The 20861-nt window shown below is 39.8% G+C and overlaps 1 protein-coding gene across 1 annotated transcript; it reads left to right on the top strand.

The window, feature by feature from the left end:
- Positions 1–322: 322 nt before the first annotated feature.
- LOC108792374 (leukotriene B4 receptor 2-like) lies at positions 323–19985 on the top strand. The gene is made up of 3 exons (XM_018563142.1): positions 323–674; positions 756–828; positions 18859–19985. The coding sequence occupies exon 3, from the start codon at positions 18876–18878 to the stop codon at positions 19959–19961; it is 1086 nt and encodes a 361-aa protein (XP_018418644.1). The 5' UTR covers positions 323–674; positions 756–828; positions 18859–18875; the 3' UTR covers positions 19962–19985.
- The last annotated feature ends 876 nt before the right edge of the window (positions 19986–20861 follow it).

Raw genomic sequence — 20861 nt, 5'->3', positions numbered from 1 at the left:
ATACTGACATATTGTCTTCTGTTGTAAATGTAAAATGTGCATCAAATGATCTTTATTGCTTTGTTTAGAACTGTTTAAATCTAATAATGAATAATGATGGTTATTTAGCAGTAATTGGCTTTGTCTGTTTCTGTGAAAAGCAGCACTCTGTCAATCAGCTGCCGGGAATTATGTTTCATAGACAGTATCCTCTGCAGGGTGTGCTATTAAAAGTATTTCATTTTATCAACGTCATTCAGCCATCCGAACGTCAGTCTGTGACATAGATAAGAAGAGGGCTGTGAGCTAAGGCAGAGGGCAGAAAAAACGGGAAAGACAAAAATAGCAGAAATACATCTAAGTTTGTATATCAATAAGTGAAAGTAAACATATGTTGAAAAGCAAACAATGCATATTTTAGTGTTCCCAGAGACCCTGGGGTGAATTTGGACAGTTAAGTGCTGCGCTGCCTGCGCAGCATACAGGGAGAGGCAATTGGAAACATTCTTCTCCAGGCTGTGTTAGCATGAGTTGGGTGTGACTTTTAAGAAGCATGTCTCAACTAGAGAGGAAGGATGGACCAATAGTTTGTAATTCATGGGAAGCAGACCAAGAAAGACTGGGAAGACAGACAAATGCTGAGATGAGACGTACACAGACATAATCCCTGCCTGGAATCCACTAGGACAGTAAAAGTAAGTCCACTCTACTTTTAGTCGTAACATTTATTTCATCCTCCGTTGATCTTATCTACCCAATAATGGACTTTATTACAGTGACAGCAAGAAATCCAAGCAGGATAACCTCAACTACATCAGACTGCTGAGCCAGAGGCTACTTCACCACCAGGTGGGTACTGTAGTGCAGATTGTACGTGATACGTATAGGGAGTGGAATGATGATGATACATGCATGTCTGTTACTCAAAAATGTGTAATATTGTTCATGTATTAAATCTAACTTGAAACTTATAGTGGAAATCAGTGAGCTGTGTCTATGGATGTTCAGGTTTTGTTTAGCCATTTGATAGGGCCATTTTATAAATTTCAAAATCTATGTGATATATTCTATAAGTGTAATTTTATTATGTATTATATTTGTATGCATTAAAATGTATATTTCAAGCTCAAAATACCATTTATAACAAAGTTCAACAACCACATCAAAATGACAAAGCTTGAATTGCTACTTGCCTTATCTAGTTCAATAATGACATGGACCTGGGGCTCACTTTATTTGGTGTTTTAGCATTGTAAGATCCCAGATCAGAATATTCCAGTCAATCTGAAGACCACATAATCAAATTCTTTTAGGTCATACCCCAGCCAAGTGGTTTTGCATTCTTGCTTTGTAAATTCCTAAGTTTAATAAATATTGATGTACCTACCCAGGCAATAAACTAACTAAAATTCAAATTGATATCACCAAAATAAGAAATAAAGGCAAAACATGTTTTTAAAAGGATTGTATAACTGTAATAGATCGATAGCACCTATATCCATATTGGTTGTTTTAGTCCCCTGTTAATTTATAAGAACAATACGTTTATAACTGATAAAGCTAAATGTAAAACATTTAGAAACACTTCAGAACTCATGGGAAAATGTTCATTTTCCCTTCATTTAGGTATCATTTACATTGGTTCTTTGCATTAATAAGCATTGCATTAGGCAGCCTATTCATTTACTTCAGTGCGCTGCAATGAAGGTACTTTAAAACTGAATAGCATTGTATCATGCCAATGTGCATAACCCATGAAACCATGTGTTGGGTTAAGACAGGCATTATCGCACCAGTGTGAATGGACTCTTAATCATAGGTGAACGGATTCTACTTCCACAGTGTTATTTACACGTGTTTTCTCCTACCTGGAATTTTGGAAAATTAGTAAATTGTGCAGTTATATAACTTACAGTAGTGTTGTGAAGCACTGATATAAGACTTATTTGTATCAGAATTCAGAAACTATAGACAGTGATGTTTTAAGACTTGCAAAAGAAGACAAAAAACCCCCCAACAAATAGACAATCCATTCTGGTGGCTAAAAGTATGAACTTTCCCGTGCCATGCATGGAGTTTAAACATCTTATTAATACTCATGCTATAAACATCATTCTAGTAATCACTGTGTTTAATACTCAGGCAAATGAGTGCTGTGTCAGGTTTTTAGCAATCATGCTCAAAATGGATCTAACACCTAACTAAATTACATGTATAGGGTTATTCACAAAAGGGTGGAGAGTTTGGAGAAGGCAGGAGAAGTTATCAATCTGGGACAACATAGCTGAATTGGAAAGTGAGATGAATCGGAGAATATTTCCAAATTAGGTATGTTGTCCTAGATTGTTCACTTTGCCTGCCTCCTCCAAACTCGTCACCCTTAAGTGAATAACCCCCTTAGTTTTCTAGAGCACTTTGTATTAAAAAAATATTTCTACATACTACTGTGTGCATGCCAAGTTCTTCTGATCTCCTCCAACCTCTTTGCAGCCACTTCCTGCCTACATGCATACGCTCCAGTGGTGGGTGGGTGTCATTGCTCTGGTCCATCTATGGAGGAACATGCTTGCACAATGTGTGCCAGCACATTAACTTATCGTCATTCCTAAAAGCACAGGGTGACAACACAGGAGAGTAGCTGGCATGCAGAGGTGTTGTCCTTTATAGCAAGAAGCACCTGAACAAGGTCCTTCATGGCAGGATCACCAGGTATTTTTTAATGAAATTTTAAAATCATTTACTGTTATACTTATATTAAGTTAAAGGTTATATTAAAGTTTAGTGATACACTTGAACCTTTCATTTCCCCAAACAAATAAATAAAATAGTATCTTTAAAATCAACTTCACCAGTAGGGGCAGGACGTCTTAAGACGCCCTCCCGCTCTGAGCAGACGTCCATCTGGCCGTTCACAAACGGCCATGGACGTAAGGTAGTTAAATGCACTAACAGGGCTATTCACAAAAGAGTTTGTAGAAGGCAGGAGAAGTGAACAATCTAGGGCAACATAGCTGATTTGGACAAATTCTCCAATTCCGCTCACTTTCCAGTTCAGCTAAGTTGTCCTAGATTGTTCACTTCTCCTGCCTTCTCCAAACTCTGCACCCTTTTGTGAATAGCCCTCTTAATGTTACTGATAAGCATTATTGATTAGTCACTTCTTCCTCAGACTCTAACCTAGGAGTCTTGCCTATTGTCACAAAATGGGAGGAGGTGTCTTTGACATGCAGGCTGTAGCTTGGCAAGGTAATTGTGCTTAAAGGGGAAAAAAAATGGCAGAATACTGTACTAAGCTATCTATCAATAGAAGCAGAAAAATTTTGAATTTAGGGATATCTAAACCCAAGAAAAAAATGGTAATATAGTGCAGCTTACCCTTCTTTACATGTGGTGGCTGCATTAGTTTTTTTTCTGCAGGCTAGGAACCTTTTCAGCGAGTACAGAAAATACCTGTTCATCTTGACAAAAATGCCCTTGCCACTTACTCTAAACTGAACTAGAAGCGCAAACAATCATAGCCCCCCTCCCCCCCTCCTTCTCGTTGTAGTAGAGATAAATAGAGAAAGACCTCAAAAGAAAAGCCTGGGTGACAACAATTATTATTATTATTATACAGGATTTATATAGCGCCAACAGTTTGCGCAGCGCTTTACAATATAAGGAAGACATTACAATCACAATACAATTCAAGACAAGATGGTAAGGAGGGCCCTGCCCCTGAGGGCTTAAAATCTAAAAGGGAGGGGGAAGTGATACATGAGGAGGGCACAACAATGCATTCCTTCATAAATACAGTGAAGTGAGCAATGTCATCCTCAGACAGGAAGTGTGTTATTCACAGAATTACCAAGTGAAAAGAAGAAAACTAATATGGCCACTGCATCTAAGGACTTGAAAGCTGCAATTTATTACATTTCATTTTTTGGGGATCTTAATACACTCTAATTACTTCCTGTCCAGCAGTCGTAACTAAACAGCTGAAAGGGGGCTTCTCGAATGTGGGTGTGCGTTTTAAAACGTCCTTTCCTCTGCTTTGGAACGCACAAGTGGGAAACTAACTACAAATTAAACAGCCCTATAGTCGCCCGATTGCTTGATTGTTGTGCAGGTGTGCTCCCCCCTCCGGCACTGCGGCTCTCTGACCTGAGATTGGAGGGACATCAGCACATGTCATCTCGTTGATCTTTCCTCCAATCTCTGAATGCCGAAGTGACGTGTACTATATCACTTCCACCTTCAGCTGTCAGAGTTGTTTTTTTTAAAAAAAATTGGTAAATTTTTTCTTTATATAGGAAACAATTAAAAAAAACAGTGGTGATTTAATACCACTAAGAAAAAACTTTGTCCCAAAGCAAATTATATAAAATTCTTTCAGTGGCGTTGCATGTGGCGGAATAAATGTCAGTCAAAGTACTGAAGCGCTGAACAATTGCTTGGCCAGGAAGGGGGTTTAACACCCCAGTCTTTAAGTGGTTAAGGAATGCATTTACCAATAATCTGAGAAAATGAATATTAAAAACGTTTGTGGCTACTTAGGTAACTGCATCTAGCATGTATAAAGAGAAGTACAACTTCTAAAATGTTTCATATGTTTTGTTAATGGTATAAGTATGTAATTCAGTAGAATGTATACAGTAGAATATTGCGCAATGCAAACATTTTTGTCAACTAATATTGTTTTGAAAAGTAAAATCATTCCATATGGGTTGTGCAGACTTATCCTTAGCACAGGGGAGAGCATGCTTATGCCTGGAGGCAATAGCTGTTAACAGACAAACCGTTCCTCGCATACCATGCTTGTCAAATGCAGTGTTTTTTCAGCAGTTATAAAACCCGGTATACAAACCTGGTAATACATTGATAGTGCAGTTGGAGTATATAATACTTTAATGGATAGAGCTAAGCAGTAGACTGGATATTGTGGTTAGTAGATGTCAATAGATGTTTTCTCTAATGCATGGCCAGAGTATGTTCAGAGTTTTAGACTGTGTATTGGTACGCACAATATGTAATATAGTGTGTAAACAATGCAATCAGTCACATGTATTACAATTTTAACCTGTGTAAATGTGGACTTTGTATTCACATTCTGTACTAAAATGTAATTTATTATGCTTTTGAAAGAATTGTGACATCTCCTAGCTCAGACAAGTTTGCTAATATAAAAAGTAAACCCCACCTCACATAAGAATTTTAGCCTTGCAAGGAAATAATTTCCAAATGTGTCCATGGCAACTGCTTTTTTAAGCGTATAAGGGTCATTCCATGTCACTTGCTTTTTTTCAGGGGTGGTGGGAAAAATGTGGTTGCATACATGAGGCTCTTTTTTTTTTGCTCTTCTTTATTAGGATTATAATTTCATATTCATACCACAAATCCTCTTTATGACATGTACCAACAAGCTAAAACAATGCTCCCATTAAAGCATAGCTTCCCTATGTAAATTAAGGTAAAAGTAAACTGCTCATAGAACATTTTAAAAAAGCCCCTAGGAGCTGTTAGCCATAAAGTGATGATATGCACAGCATATTAGCAGATTATGGCTGATTTACCTGCAGACGTCATCCCCTCCAGTGCTGCTTCCCTCAGTCACCATTGCTTACATCTCAGTCCTGATCCTCTTCCAGTTTCCGAGTCTTTGGTCTCTTCATTGGCTGGATCCCAATGATGTAAGTATCTATATTATTAGTAATTTTAGTAATTTTGCAATATGAAGTAAAAAACATTGCTTGCCTCTAGGTTTACACATGCTCTTGTCTATGCTAAACTCTTGCTTCTGATTTTATTTCTTCAAAACAATATTAGTTGAGTAAAAAATGCGTATGTTGCAAAATATTCTAATGTATAAATTATACTGGAGTAACATGATGTAACTCCTGTGCATGCATATGGGCATTACTTCATCTCAACATGAAACCTAGGCACTGAGCTGCAGCAGGGCTGTCAGTGATTTTGGTGTCGCCCCCTCCAATGGTGTCACCTGGTGTGGGCTGCACCCACTGCTGTCCCATAGTGACGCCACTGAGCTGTGGATGTGTGGCTCAGTGTGCAGTTGTAGAGAAAAGTGCTGCCAGGCAGATAGGAGAAATATGTATGACAGAAGAGACTTACAAAGCCTGCCTGTCAGCACCATTGCCAATTTAGGCTTAACTTCCACTGTAAATTGTAATTAATATATATTTTTACTAATTTCTAGTCATTTTGCAATTTGAAGTTAAAAACATTGCAAATACAGTATTTTGCCTTTCCTGTGTCCTTCTGCCCATACAGATCTGCTTGTGGACAAGTCTTGCAATCGCTAATGGAATTTGTAGTTGCACAACAGCTGGAGGGCTTCTGCTGTAGAAGGTGGTAGAAAACGAATTAATACCTAGAGTTTCTAATTCATACAGTAGAGTCTAATTATATTTAAAACAATTCCAAACACCTAGGTGTAAAATTGAAAACTGGGACATATTAAATCCCACCCTCCTATCTGACAAGACCCGATGTGCCATTTTGAGCTGCCCCTTTAAGATTCAGGGAGCTCTAGATTACTTAGCCCAGTGTGGTCAATTTAAAAATGATAGAGGGCTTCAAGTGCAGCTCCCTACACACAATAGCATCTCCTTTTTGTGCATTGAAGTACATTGCTTGAGTTAGGCAGTCCATTTAAAATGAATGGACTGTAATGCATCTCAATAGCCAACATTTTAGCCCTGCTGTATTTTTTAGGCACCCTGAAAAGAAAGTGGGAGTAAAATAAGCTTCATCATTGGTGTCACTTGCAGTAATAGTAAATCACTGCATTGGTGTCAGTGGATGCAATAATAACCCCAGCATTGGTGTCAGTGGAAGCATTAATAACCTCCAGAATTGGTATTATTGGCAGCAATGATAACCCCCAACATTTGTGTCAGCGACTGAAATAATAAACCCCAACATTGGTATCAGTGACTGAAATAATAACACCCAGTCCAAGTGTCAGTCACCACAATGTTAAACCCCAGCATTGTTGTCATTGACCGCAGTAGTAACCCCCACATTAGTTGTCAGTGGCACTGCTATTTCAAGCTCCCTTCATTGGTGGTCAGTGGCAATGCTGTCAACCCCAGCCTTAACCCTGCTCTGATGGTAAGCGTTAGGGATTAGCAAACTGGACAAAATGTGGTTCACCAAATGAGGCAGGAAGTTTGCAAACCCCATTGAATTCTATGGGAGCTGAATCTTGCTATTTTTGTCTTAGCCTTTCTAAGGCTAATTTGCAAATTTTTGTTAAAAAAAAGCATAGGTAGCTGGGCACTACTAGTGAGGGACATGTACCAATGAAAACTTTTTAAAAATTACAGAATAGTGGGGAGAGGGCCTTTAATGTGGCTCAATGGGCAACATAAAAAATACACAAATCCTTTAAATAAGATGTTTGGTAATTGCCTAGTCAGACTAGTGGCATTAATCCACTAAATGACAGATGACAAGATGGTGCTTGTAAACAAACTGACTATAGAGACTGGGTGATGTCATTGACCAAATATGGTCCCAACCCAGAATCCCTGGCTGACTCAGAATCAGGTTTATTTAAGTTTGTTGTTGTAGAATAGTGCCATAGTGATTGGCATTGGATTTACATCGAGGGCCGTTTTTTCAGTCACTTATTTTAAACCACACTTGCTCAATTATGTCACTCAGGATCCAGTTTATAAACACCAGCCGACCAGGGATCACTCATTTTGTGGGGGTAGAGCTTCACAAACATCACTTGGGGGTTTGTCCAGTTTGTTTGGCCATTTGCTGAACTGAAAACAGGCTGGGTTTGGGTAGAACCCAAAGCTCGTCCGCAGTCAGTGGCAGTGCTGTTACCCCCCACCCCAGGCATAGTATTGGTTAATCACAATTAACTAAATTTTTTCTGCAATGTTGAAGACATTTTTTAACTTATTCCAAGCAGCATATTCAGTTCTACTGAGTTTCAGAAACATTGATTGAATTACCTGTGTGTATATAAACGATGAGGTATGTTTCTGACACTTTCTAAAACTGAAGAAGCAGCTTTGATAAGCTGCAAAACATCAACACTACAGAACATGTCCAGCTGAATGTGACTAACCAATACTAGCTATAACGTTGAACTGGATAAATGAGAACCTTCGCAGACATATCTCCCTCACCTTGGAGAGATTCAATGGCAAAAAAGTGACCATTTCCCACTCGAAGCAATTTAAAAAAAGATTTTGGCTTTACATATACTCTATTATTATAAAATTGTAGCCCCACATTAAGGAAGTCTGTTTGGTAGGTGTAGGACCAAGGAATGTACCTCTGGCAAACTGATAAAAGCAATGATTTTTCCTATGCCAGGGGAAAATATAATAAAACTTTTCTTCTTTATTTTTAAAGAACAGCTTCTTATTCCAAAGCACATATACAGAATCCAGATGTCTTTTAAAATGAAAATAAATGCCAAAAGTTAGCCGGTACAACTTAAACTCCAAATTTAACAAAAAATTAAAATTGCAGAGTTATAAAAGAACATACATATAACTTATGCAAAGAAGGCATGATTGTATACATTTAACTACCACTTTCCCCTAATGCAGTTGGCATTCAGCACACAACCTAAGTCGGGTAGGATATTTATCACTGCCACCTTGATTTCAGAAATTACTCACAGACTGGACAGTAGACCTCTTTATTGTACAATGCCTTGTAGCTGGAACAAAAATAGTTTAGTTAATAACATAGTACTCTCTCCTGGTGCCTATTTCAGCACAACTGCCCAAACACGAGGCATAGTTCCAGAGTCTCTACACATATCTTAGGGATGAGAGTCTCATACTGTATAACATAATATTCATTGAATGACGGTCTAGTAACTACTCTCCAGACCTGCCATTCTCAACTTATTCTAGAGATTGCTAATGTTTTTTTTTAGCTTTTGTCTGATTGATCTACTATCTGAAGATGCCTGTGTGGAGTGCAATTGAAACATTGTGAATGCAGCATTTTTTCTGATCACACTGCACCTGTCCCTCACATTCCAGTGCAGGCGATCGCACTGCGGACGGAGGGCATGTCTCCGGTGCCATTGACATGAATGGCACCGCCACTCCTCCTTCCGCCCCAGAACGCCGTCTGGCTTAATCTATGCGATTCAGTCAGTTCCGGGCTCGGACCGTGTCCGACTACTGCCCGCTATATGCTGACATTGCAGAGCCATGCTGCAGGGGGGAAAGATCCAGGAAACATTTTTGGGATCTACACTGATGCATGATTAACAGCTGGCTCTGCCTCTCTAGAGCCAGAGCCTGATGTGCCCACCCCCTCCCCTATCTGTCCCTCCAACAACTGGGGGAACATAGAGAGTGGAGTGAGAATCTCTGTGTGGAGCAGTGACTGACCTCCTTCTGCAGGGAAAAGCTGTGAGCTGAGCAATAAGTGGTTTGTTATTGCTCAGTTCTTGAAGTATAGAGTTGGTTTGTGACAGCTGCAGTGTCAGGTGCCAACTCTAACTATTGGGAATAGTACATTTTACTCTCCCAATAGTTCTCCTTAAATAATCTTCAGGCCTAAAATGTGTATGTGTATCCTGAGGCCTAAACATGTGTGCAAAAAATGCAAAAACAGCTGTGGCAGCAAAAGGTTAAAGGTCTCAATTAAATGCAGTGTTTATTTTTTTCCATGTTTTAAAAGTGTTTATCTGAAATATAATTGTATTTGTTTGCCATGTTTTTAAATGTAACAATCTTTATTAACTTTTTCCACAACACAATCCAAAAATTTCACATAGAAAAAAAGAGGGAAAAGGGCATAATATTTCAGATCGCTGCAATAAAACAGGAATAATATATATTAGGGCTGGGGAAATTAACGATTAATTCCTCGATTAATCGTTAAACTTTTTGATCGATTAAAATTCTTTTGATCGAAAATGAAAAGACTCACCTCTCCGCCGGCTTCCAGGTGTCCCGTCAGAGATCCGGTGACGTCACGGACATCGACGTTACCGGACTCCTCCCCCCTTCCCCAAGTGGCTCCGTCGGCTAACAAAGGGAAGGGGAGGAGTCCAGTGACGTATATGTCAGTGACATCACCAGACTCCTCCCCCATCCCTTCGTTAGCTGACGGAGCCACTTGGGCCGGTGAGTTTGCCCAAGAAGCACCAAGCTTCTGTCTTATCTTAAACTTATATATATGCACTATGTGGCTCTCCATTAACCCCCACCATCCCGCTCCCAGAAATGTGCCCATTGAAATTTATCTGATGGAAGGGGTACAGGAGGGTGGGATGACACGATCGTCCCGATGGGTGAGTGGGGGAACCGGAGGAGCTTAAATGTGCGGGGCTCCTCCCACAAATCTGGCCAATAATTGGCCTGAAACATATATATCATATCTAACCCTAATAAAGTGCTTATCAATTAATCCCTTTAAAATTATTATGCAATTTATCCAAAACTAATACTTCATAAAAATATATAATATTCAAATACCCCTTATAACCTTATTTCCAATATAAAGTGCTAGCCATACATTTCTAATCAGAAATAAAAAGATTATAACACTACACATATTTAAACAATCCTCTTCCTATAGTAGCATTATTAACTACTAGTTAAATGTGTTTTAATCAAAGATATTCAATAACGTGAGTCATTAATCTTCAGTTTTATATTATTTCATTCATATATTCAAATAGTGATCCATAATTATTAGACATGTGCATTCGGATTTGGACAAACCTGCAAATCAACGAAAATCAGTTGATTTGCAGGCGGTTCGTCCGAATCCAAAATAACAAATTTAATGTATGCCTGAATATACTAAAACTATATTCGGGCATACAGAAATTCGTTTTCAGAACACGCCGGCAGCCATATTGAGAAATAAGGCCTTTTTTAATATAGCTTTTGCAACCAACTTCACCAATGGGGATTTTACCGGTACAAATAATCTGCTCCTATTCTGTGCCTCAATTGCATGACGCAACTGGAGATATTTATAAAAATGTTGTTTAGGCAATTAAAACTCTTCCATCAACATTTGATAAGTTTTAAAGTATTTCCATTATACAGCTGTGACACATAACTTATCCCACTATGTTGCCACTCTTAAAACCCTTGTAATTTGGCCACTTTATATCTCATTAGACCATATTGGAGTAAAAGTTGTAGTACCCTCATACTTCATAATCCCTTTTGTATTCTGCCATATTTTCCATATCTACATAACCGTATCATAACCTCTATATTCCCAGGGTATCCCTGCTTCCAAGTGTGAGATAATTGGGTATTAGAGAATAATAACAAAAGTATTCTCTGATTTGGATCTTCCCGATTCAATTCACTCCAATCCGCTATGTGCTGTTACTGAGATGCTAACATGAAGCTTTATCACCCTCCAGATAAGCTCTCGAAATGTAGAATCTATTTTTCTAAACCATTTTGATACCACACTGGCGAGTTGTGTAACACATATAATAACTGAGGTGTCCATACCATCTTGATCAAATTGGCCCTTCATATTACTGATATAGGCAACTTACACCAGTTTTTACATTTCTGTTTAAATGCTGTCAAAAGAGGTGCAAGATTAAGAGCTGGATACTCCTTTAATGAAGCCGACACTGTTACCCCTAAATAAGTAAAGGATTCCACAACTTTATTTGGGCTGCACTACCAGTCACAGGCTGCTGTATTAAATCAAGAGGGAGCATCACCCATTTGTTCCAATTAATACTAAATCCTGAGAACGCCCCACACCTTTTAATCAAATCCATAAGGGAGACATGGAAATTCTATGTTTATTAATAAATACATTTTGTTTTATTATTTCTATCACACTTAATTGGGTTTTCACAGTAAAAACAGTTTCACTTTATTCATTAACCTACATTCATTTGCTTGGTGAGCACCTCTATTCGTTTAGTCAATCAACCACATTGTCAGATACACATTATGTGATAATCTATCTGCATCTGAAAGTATGGTCAGTTTGTACTCATAAAAAATATCTAAATTGGAAGCAGCTGCATGCACAGAGAAAACCATTGTGTCATAGTTGTTGGAAAGTTACTCCAAATTGTAGACCAGAATGTTTCTCAATACTAAGTGGGAAACATGTTAAAGTGAATGCTAAAAAAAGAAAACTGACCTGTGTTGGTACATTAGTAAAACTGGAATATTATTTTAATAATGATAAAAAGATAAAATGGTTTTCCAAAAAGATAAATGAGTCTTTGAATATATAGTACTGCTGAATTCATGTGACCTTTAGTCTGAAAGCTTAACATTTAGGAACAAATGTGGTACATTTGTTATAAATTTACTGGTACACTAAAAAAAGAAGAAAGTTGATAGGCAGCAGGAGAGGTGGATGGGCCACAAATGAAAGAAAGCAACAGCACAAGAAAGGAGAACCAAGAATCAGCAGGATCGGAGAAGGAGGAAAAGATCTTCACACAGAGGTAGCAAAGGGAGAGAAAGGTGAAAAGAGGCACAGAAGCAGTGTAACAGGATCATTTTTCGCATTTTACCTGGATCAAGGTGAATAAAGCAGAAACAAGGAGATTCCACACTGCAGATCCTCCAGATCCTCAGGTACAGTTTTCTTTCCAGCAGGCCCTTGAAAGAACAATGGGCAGTAAATAGTGGCTTAATTATCTGTATTTACAGCTCTCAGAAAAGCATTCCAAATCACTTGAGAAAAGCAGTCATCAGAAGCTGGAGTGGGTGGGATATGCCCACCCATGATATACCCTGGTGATCAAGACCTTAAAAAGTAAGGAAGGTTTGAAGAGTTAAAGATTCAGTGGTCTATAAGACAGAGGGCAGGGTCAGGAGTAACACACAGTGCAGAGGTCAGCAGTATGTAATGCAGCATGCAGAGGTCAATAGTATGCAATGCATGGTGCAGGGGTCAGGAGTAAGTAAATGCAGAGTACAGAAGTCAATAGTATGTAATGCATAGTGCAGGCATCAAAGTAAGTAATGCATGGGTCACTTGTAAGTAATGCAAAGTTCAGAGGTCAGTGGTATGTAACACAGAGTGCAGACATCATTTGTAAATAGTGCCCAATGCAGAGGTCAGGAGTAACTAACACACATCTCCACCACAAGCACAAATCCCCCCCTAAAGTACAAAAATCTACCCCACTAAGCCTAAATTGCCCACAGCACAAATCCCCTCCCCATCTGTAAAATCTAGTCACAGACCTCAGATGCAGACTGAGGGACGTCCTCCCAGGCCTTCCCTTGGCTGCTGCATATGACATTGTCACAGTCAAAGACGAGTCTAGGTCTTCTCTTGGACTGCAATGCCTGTTGCTGCTCTATTCGGAGGTCTGAGAGGTGACATCAGTTTTGGAACTCCCTTGGTTATTATGGTTAACTGTGCCCTTACAGAGTGCACTCTAGTACTTGTGTTTAAAAATCTTTAAACAATGACTAAATAGCAGCCAATTAGCTGTCCCTTTTGTACTGCCAATGCATGTTAATAAAATCACTGTGTGCGCTCCTACTCCGGGACCCGGCCAGGAAGCTTACAATCTTGCTCCTGACCGGGCCCCCTCTCTGTTGCGGGCCCCATAGCGCCCGCATGGGTCGCTATGGCGGTAGTTCCGCCACTGGACATATGAGAATTTCCCAAAAAACATTTTTTGTTTCACATCATATGATGTTTGGCTACCAGAACATTGAAGCTGTATAGTCTATTGTTTTTAATCAGACAGACCCTGCTTGGAGACACAGATATAAAAAAGGATCAGCAATTTATAACCAAAAACAGATATCGAATGTTTATTGAGCAAATTTGGTCACGCAATGTACATATATTTTACATAGAAGTAAAGTATTTTGAAACATTATCATACATTGATAAGATTAATTACATCAAGCTGATCTATTTTATGTATTATTTCATTTTCTATAACATTGTTATATGAAGGCTCCATGTACACTAGAGTATTACTGAAGAGAGAGGGTATGTACCCTAATGAGAATTGTTACGCCTCAAATGTCACTCTCTGTACCTCCTAAAGCCCAATCTCTATGGAGAATGAAGTGACTTTCTGAATTAACAAGACCCAAAAGAAGTTGAACTCATCAAGAAGACACAGTAGTAGAATCCAATGTAGTTTAACACAGGTTTATACATACAAAGGATTTTTTTTTTATGGGTTCTTGTAGGTAAAAAGACAATCCCCCTCTTTTCTTCTACTGTAGAGGCTGGCAGGAACTGGTCAGCAGAGTAAGCAGCATGGTAGTGGTGGTTGTGGCTCACTAGGATTAGCCCATCTAACAAGAAATCTCGGGGGAGATTCTGAAGACTATACCAAAACATAACATTTTTCAAATGTTAAGCTGTATGTTTAGGGCAACACAAAAATGGCCTTCAAGGCTCCTGCTGCATGACAACCAGCAAAGGAGAAGACCTTCTCCCTAAATGACTCAAGAGGAGGAGGCAGTTAAACATCTGAGTTTAGGCAATCATCACATGTGCTTGATGCACCATTCAACTTTTTGACCTTTAATAAAATGGGACCACCAGTACTAAGACACATTAGCCCGTACAGCACCCCCTCGGTTCTCCTGAACCGAAGGGGTCCTGGTGCCAAGGCTAGCCAAAGGATCGGCCGTGGCTACGGCCAGATCCTTCGGCAGCTTTGTGAATAGACCCCCATAGTGGCATGATGTAGGTGTTAGCAAGCTCTTTGATTTGACAAGCTTATGTAGTTATGTAGGACCCAGTGTAAAAAGTAAAATGGATGCAGTAAAACTCAGTTCATCTTATTGAAAGAAAGTGGACTTGAAGATGAATAGCTCACATAACCTTATACTATTTTCAGAGGCATTTTCAGAAAAGCCAGCCTTTCTGGCAAATGTCAGAACAGACAGTTTGGGAAGTATAATAATCCATGTTTTTTTTAACGCGTTAAAAGCGGTTTAAACCTACCCCTGTCTTCGCCACGAACGAAAATCTGAAAATTCTTGGGCGGCCGCAAAGCATCTTGGGGCGGGCGCATGCGCAGTTCAGATTTTCGTCCGGGAGACGAGGAGAGACACAAGGTAAGTATATGGACAGCGTGCACCCGCATGCAGACACCGTGAGACAGGAAGTGCCAGCAAGGACAGAGGAGTCAGCGCTGGATCGGAGACCCGCAGCAGCGCTGGAGGGACAGATGAAAACGAAAGGAAAGAAAAAGAAGATCAGATTAAGAAACATTATTTAAGGTAAGTGCTTTCATTAACATCGGGGGAAGGGAAAATACTTTTTTACTTTAATGTCACTTTAAAATACAACCAAAAACACCTGTATGACAATCTAAACAACTACCAAATCCAATTGCTATGTGATGCACAAGCCTCAAAGGTAAACAAAAAACTTCCTTTACCTTCCTCGACTGAGCCAATTCTTCCTTTATTTGTGTCTCACACGTTCCCCCTCCAAGACACTGCAGCTCAGGTGAGTTTCATCAACAAAGGCTGTGTTGTCCATCCAGAAAGCAGTGGGCAGGACTGGGTATGGTCAGGTGCTGACTAACAAGTTACAGGCTTTTGAATTAGCAGTGATAATGCTGATAGCCATGTCCCCCGCAATATTTTTTCACCTCACTGTAGTGCAAGCACTTATAATTACGTTCAGCAGCACACTTTTTTTTTTTTTAAAGCCATAGTTCCACTTTAGTTTTTGAAAGCTGGCAAAATAGAAAAAAATAAATTGCTCAAAGTCATACAATAAAGTATAGGTTACCTCATACTGAGATGTAATTTTTGCTTGTCATCATTCTAAGCCTATCACTTTAAGCAAATAGAGCATTTAAGCAGATTCCGGTTATGCTGCACACTTTTCTGATATCCAAGGAAACAGCGGAAGCCACTACTTCTAACTCTTACTGTTTGCCTCAATAATGGCTTGGCTAATTGCATTCATTCATTTATTCATTGTGTGGTTCACTGGACTTTGACCCTACATCATATAATTAAATTCTAATGGAAAATCTATCTCCCTGGGAAACAGCACTTTAAATGTGCCTGATTATTTACATATAATTCCAAAAATAAATTGTATATAAAGAAAGGGGGACATAGATAGATAGATAGATAGATAGATAGATAGATAGATAGATAGATAGATAGATAGATAGATAGATAGATAGATATTGATACAGATATACTGTACAATACACAGCATTCTGAAGATTTTTTTAAAAGTATAATGCAGGTGGTTAGGTGGTAAGGTATCTGCATATTACTGTATAATAATGGAACTTCGTATTGCTTTATAATCCTCCCTACAGTCCATATAGAAAAGGAATGTACAACAATTTCATAAAACCTTGAGATAATATTTTATTTACACATAGATCAGTGTCAGCCTCAGGTTATATGTCTCGCTCTGCCAAATTGTAGTCTATCACCTTCCTCCAGGTGAAAAAGATTTTGCTACTTCTCACTAAAACTATTGTTAGTAATAGACATGTGCACTGCCAAAAAATTTGTTTAGTTTCGTTTCGTTTTAAATTCGGATTTGTGTTATTTCGTTTTTCGGGATTCCGGTGTGGAAGTCAATTCGGATTCGGAATTCGGATTTGGACGAAATTCGGTAGCGGTAGTTCGAACGTTCGTTTCGTTTTCTGTTCTTACTCGTTTCTTATTAGTTTCTTATTAGTTTCGTTCGTCCGTTTGCAGCAAAGTGACATGTGAGGGGGAAAAAATATTTTTCTCCTTCTCTAATGTCACTTTGCTCCAACAAACGAAACGAATAGGAAACGAATAAGAACAGAAAACGAAACGAACGTTCGAACTACCGCTACCGAATTTCGGAAATGGAAATTCAGATTCGTTTGCATTCATTATGTCTGTAATTCGGATTCGGAACGAAACGAATCGCACATGTCTAGTTAGTAAATCTTACATGAAGAAAAGGAACATTGTGCCTTTAACATATCCCCAACCTCACATATCCTTCTTACATTTTCCCCTTATTTCCACAATGATGCTTCATTGCCACAATTACAAATCTGCACCATAAATAGTAAATCTAAGAGGGTTATTCACTAATGGGCTGAAGGTTCCAGCCGTAGCTTTGGCTGATCCTTTGGCTCACTTCGGCCGCCGGAGCCCTTTGGTTCAGTCGAACTGAAGGGCTGCTGTATGGGCTATTCACAATAGCCCGTACAGCAGCCGAAGGCAGCCGAGCGGCTCAGCCAAACCGTACTCATATGCTTTGGCTCGGCTGAGCCATAGTGACAGCCAAAGAGGGGAGAATGGTCTGCCGAAGCAGACCATTTTTCCCGCACCTGGCAACGGAGCTAGCGTTGATCTCACTGCTAGCTCCGCCCAATTGTTTATGTTTTTCCGGAATCTGTCAGACTCTTAATGCTGCGGCGGGAGTTCGTTGCATGCGGTCGGCTCTGCGGGCATCGTTTTTGTTTCATTTCGATGAGTCGTCGTCGTGGACAATGCTGGACGTTGTGATTGACCATGGATTATATAGTTGGGAATTTTTTTTTATTAATAAAGTACTTTTTGTTCAATTAAATAAGTTTTTTCAAAAGTCTGGTCTCTTTATTTAAATGTTTTAACCTTTTAGTGAATGGGTAGGGGTACAAGTACCCCTTACTCATTCACAGGGGGGGCGCATCTGGGGTCTATTAAAGGGGTACCCCGATGCAAATAAGCCCCCCTGCCCGCCGACCCCCACAACCAACTCCCCAGGGCTTGTGGGGAATAGACCCTTGTCCCCATCGGCACGGGGACAATGTGCTTATCCAGGGGGGGCTCTGGAAAAGCACCTTCCTAATGTGGAGGGCATGTGGCCTGGTATGGCAGGGAGGGGGGGGAGCTCGCACTTGGCAGGAATGGCAGGAATTAGACTAAAATTATAATTAAACTCTAACAAAAGAATACTGTTTTTGTAAGCAAAATAAGATTACCGTTTTGGTTAGTCCTCTTACTGTGTTTCTGTTTTTGTTCCTGCACTGTGCATACTGAGTAGATAGTTTGTATTACCTCTTTGTAGATGTGTGCATGCTCTAGCAGTAGCTGAACATTAGTTTTACTGTAGTGACTATGGCAGAACGTGGCAGTACACCTTTCATTTGCATGGATGCTTGTAGCCCAGCTCAGGAATGCACAGCAAAGGGTGACAGCACTGCAACTAAATGGGATAAGCAGTCACGTTGTCAAGAAAGTGCCTGTGCATATACTTTGTTTGTATGATTTTTTGCTATTACAGTAACATACAGTATAAATAAAACATATTTGGTTTAAGAGTTTGGGTTTAGATATACTTTAAAGTGACACTAAACTCAGGAGTAAAATCTTAAAAATGCTTTAAAATACCTTAACTATTAATAAAATAGTATCTTATTTGTGTATCACTCGGCTGTAGATCCTCAAATCATCTCTGAATTCATGCTGACACTGTCCTTCCTTCTGGAAGGTGACTTTTTTTTGTTCCCCATGGTCCCTGTGTGTGTTGTAAAGTAGCCACCACTCCACGCTCACTCACATGATGGACTATAATCTCACATTTAGTTTACTAATTTGTATTGAGATTGTAGTCAATCACAAGAGCGAGCTTGGAGCGCTGACTATTTTACAACACAGACAGGGGACCATGGGGAGCAAATGTAGCCACCCTCCAGAAGGAAGGACAGTGTCAGTATGAATTCAGAGATGATTTGAAGATCTACAACTGAGTGATACACAAATAAGATACTTTTTTATAGTTAAGGTATTTGAATGCATTTTTTTTAAGATTTAACTCCTGAGTGTAGTGTCACTTTAAAGCTTTTAAATAATAAATAGTATCAGTATTCATGATATGTGTTTCTTCATCTGTCTACACCTTAACCACTTCTATTTAGTTTAATTATCTTTATGTTTCTACCCCATATAGGTCGATCTGTTTCCAAAATGAACAGCTGTGTCAATAATTATAACAATGACACCATCCTCAGTTCCCCGGCTTCCCGCATCCCTGGTGCCATATTTCTGGGATTGGCGGCCACCTTGGGTTTACCTGGGAATACATTTATTATCTGGAGCATTTTGTGGAAAATGAAAGGCCGGGAAAAGTCAGTAACTTGCATCTTAATCCTAAACTTGGCAGTGGCTGATGGGACAGTCCTTCTCCTCACTCCATTTTTTATCATATTTTTGGCCAAGAAGAGCTGGATATTTGGCAGACCTGTCTGTAAAATTGCATATTACCTCTGTTGCCTTAACATGTATGCCAGCATTTTTATTATTGCTCTCATGAGCTTGGACCGGTTCCTAGCTGTTTTCCGACCATACCTGGCTCAGTCTCTCCGCAAACGTGATGTGGTGGTAAAGGTCCTTGTAGCCATATGGCTTCTAGCAGGTGCTTTGGCACTGCCAGCATTTGCTTTCAGGGAAGTGATAGTCAACAAAGACATGAATGCTACGATATGTGAACCTTGCCATGCCAGCCGAGCAGAAGCCATTTTCCATTACTCCTTTGAGACATTGGTGGCTTTCTTGCTTCCTTTTCCTGTGGTGTGTTTTAGCTATATGCTGGTGTTAATTAAACTAAAGTCAAGCCACTTTGGACAACGGTCACGGATCGAGAAGTTGATTGCTGTTATTTTGGTGACTTTTGCCATCCTATGGCTTCCATATCATGTAGTCAATGCTATGCAGGTGGCTGCCAATCTCACCACTGGAAGTATATCTGAGACTCTAGCAAAAGCAGCTAAAAAGAGCCGAGCTGGAGCCACTGCTTTAGCATTCTTCAGCGCGTGTGTCAACCCTTTACTGTATGCCTTTGCTGCTTCTGACTTGTTTAGGGTATTTGGAGTGGGTTTTGTAGCCAAGCTACTGGAGGGAACTGTGGCAGAAATACAAAAACGGGTTAAATCTCAACGTGAGCTTGTTAAAGGTCTTGTGAGAGTTGGGAGTCGGGGTGAGTCAGTGGAGCTTGAATTAAAAAATGGGGTAAAATTAGAACCACTTAATGGTGACTATGCATGTAATAGTTAGCAAGATGGTTACAAGTTGTAAAGATGGGCCTTACAAAATAGATGCAGCATAAAAAAAATTTTTAACAGCTTAAAGGAGAACTATGAGGTGAGTGATTTTCACTCAACATCATAGTTCGAGCCGACGTGTGACAATTAAGCTGTCACAGGTCGGCTCAATAGATCGGGAAGTGAGCGAGCACTTCTCGATCATGTCCCTGCAGAGAGCCGTGACTGTCACTCATGGCTCCCTGCAGGGATTCCCCCCTCCCCGCTACGATCCTCCAGCGCTGACTGGCGGAACGGACGGGGGAGGGGGCGGGCACAGCTGGCTCTGCCTTTAGATAGGCAGAGCCAGCAGTCAATCACGCAGCTGGGTGGATCTCGACAGTAATGTCAGGATTCGTCCCGGCTTCGGCGGTCTCAGTATACCACGAGCTGTAGCTCGCGATATACTGAGCTTTGGAAAGTCCATGGTCCCATCACACTCCTGACCGCAAAATCCCTTCAAGCTTTTGCTTGATACTGAGCTTTGGGTCACGGGAGGACCCTATTTTATGTCCTCCTGTGACCCTTAAGAGAACTATGGGGAAAAACACTGACCCCATAGTTCTCCTTTAAATGCCTTCTTTCTATGAGTATAAGCATAAAGTATTCCTCTGAGCAATTCTAAGATAACCATCTTTTTTGGAGAGAAGAAATGCTTCAGAGTAATGTTAAAGTTAACACATATGCATTCATGAATGTTGTTGACAGTTGACAGTCTCCAGAACATTTCGGTCACATGAAGGAAAACTACTCATTTATCCAAAGAACAACTGGTAAACCCGTTAATAAATTATTCACAGCAGTCATGTAAGCCTAATAGAGACTACTAGAGAATACTGCATAAAAGAGCCCATGAGTTATTATTTTAGCACTT

The sequence above is a fragment of the Nanorana parkeri genome, unplaced genomic scaffold, assembly GCF_000935625.1.
Source record: "Nanorana parkeri isolate BGI_ZX_2015 unplaced genomic scaffold, ASM93562v1 scaffold635, whole genome shotgun sequence".
Classification (NCBI taxonomy): domain Eukaryota; kingdom Metazoa; phylum Chordata; class Amphibia; order Anura; family Dicroglossidae; genus Nanorana; species Nanorana parkeri.
This window is presented reverse-complemented; position numbering and strand designations above follow the sequence as displayed.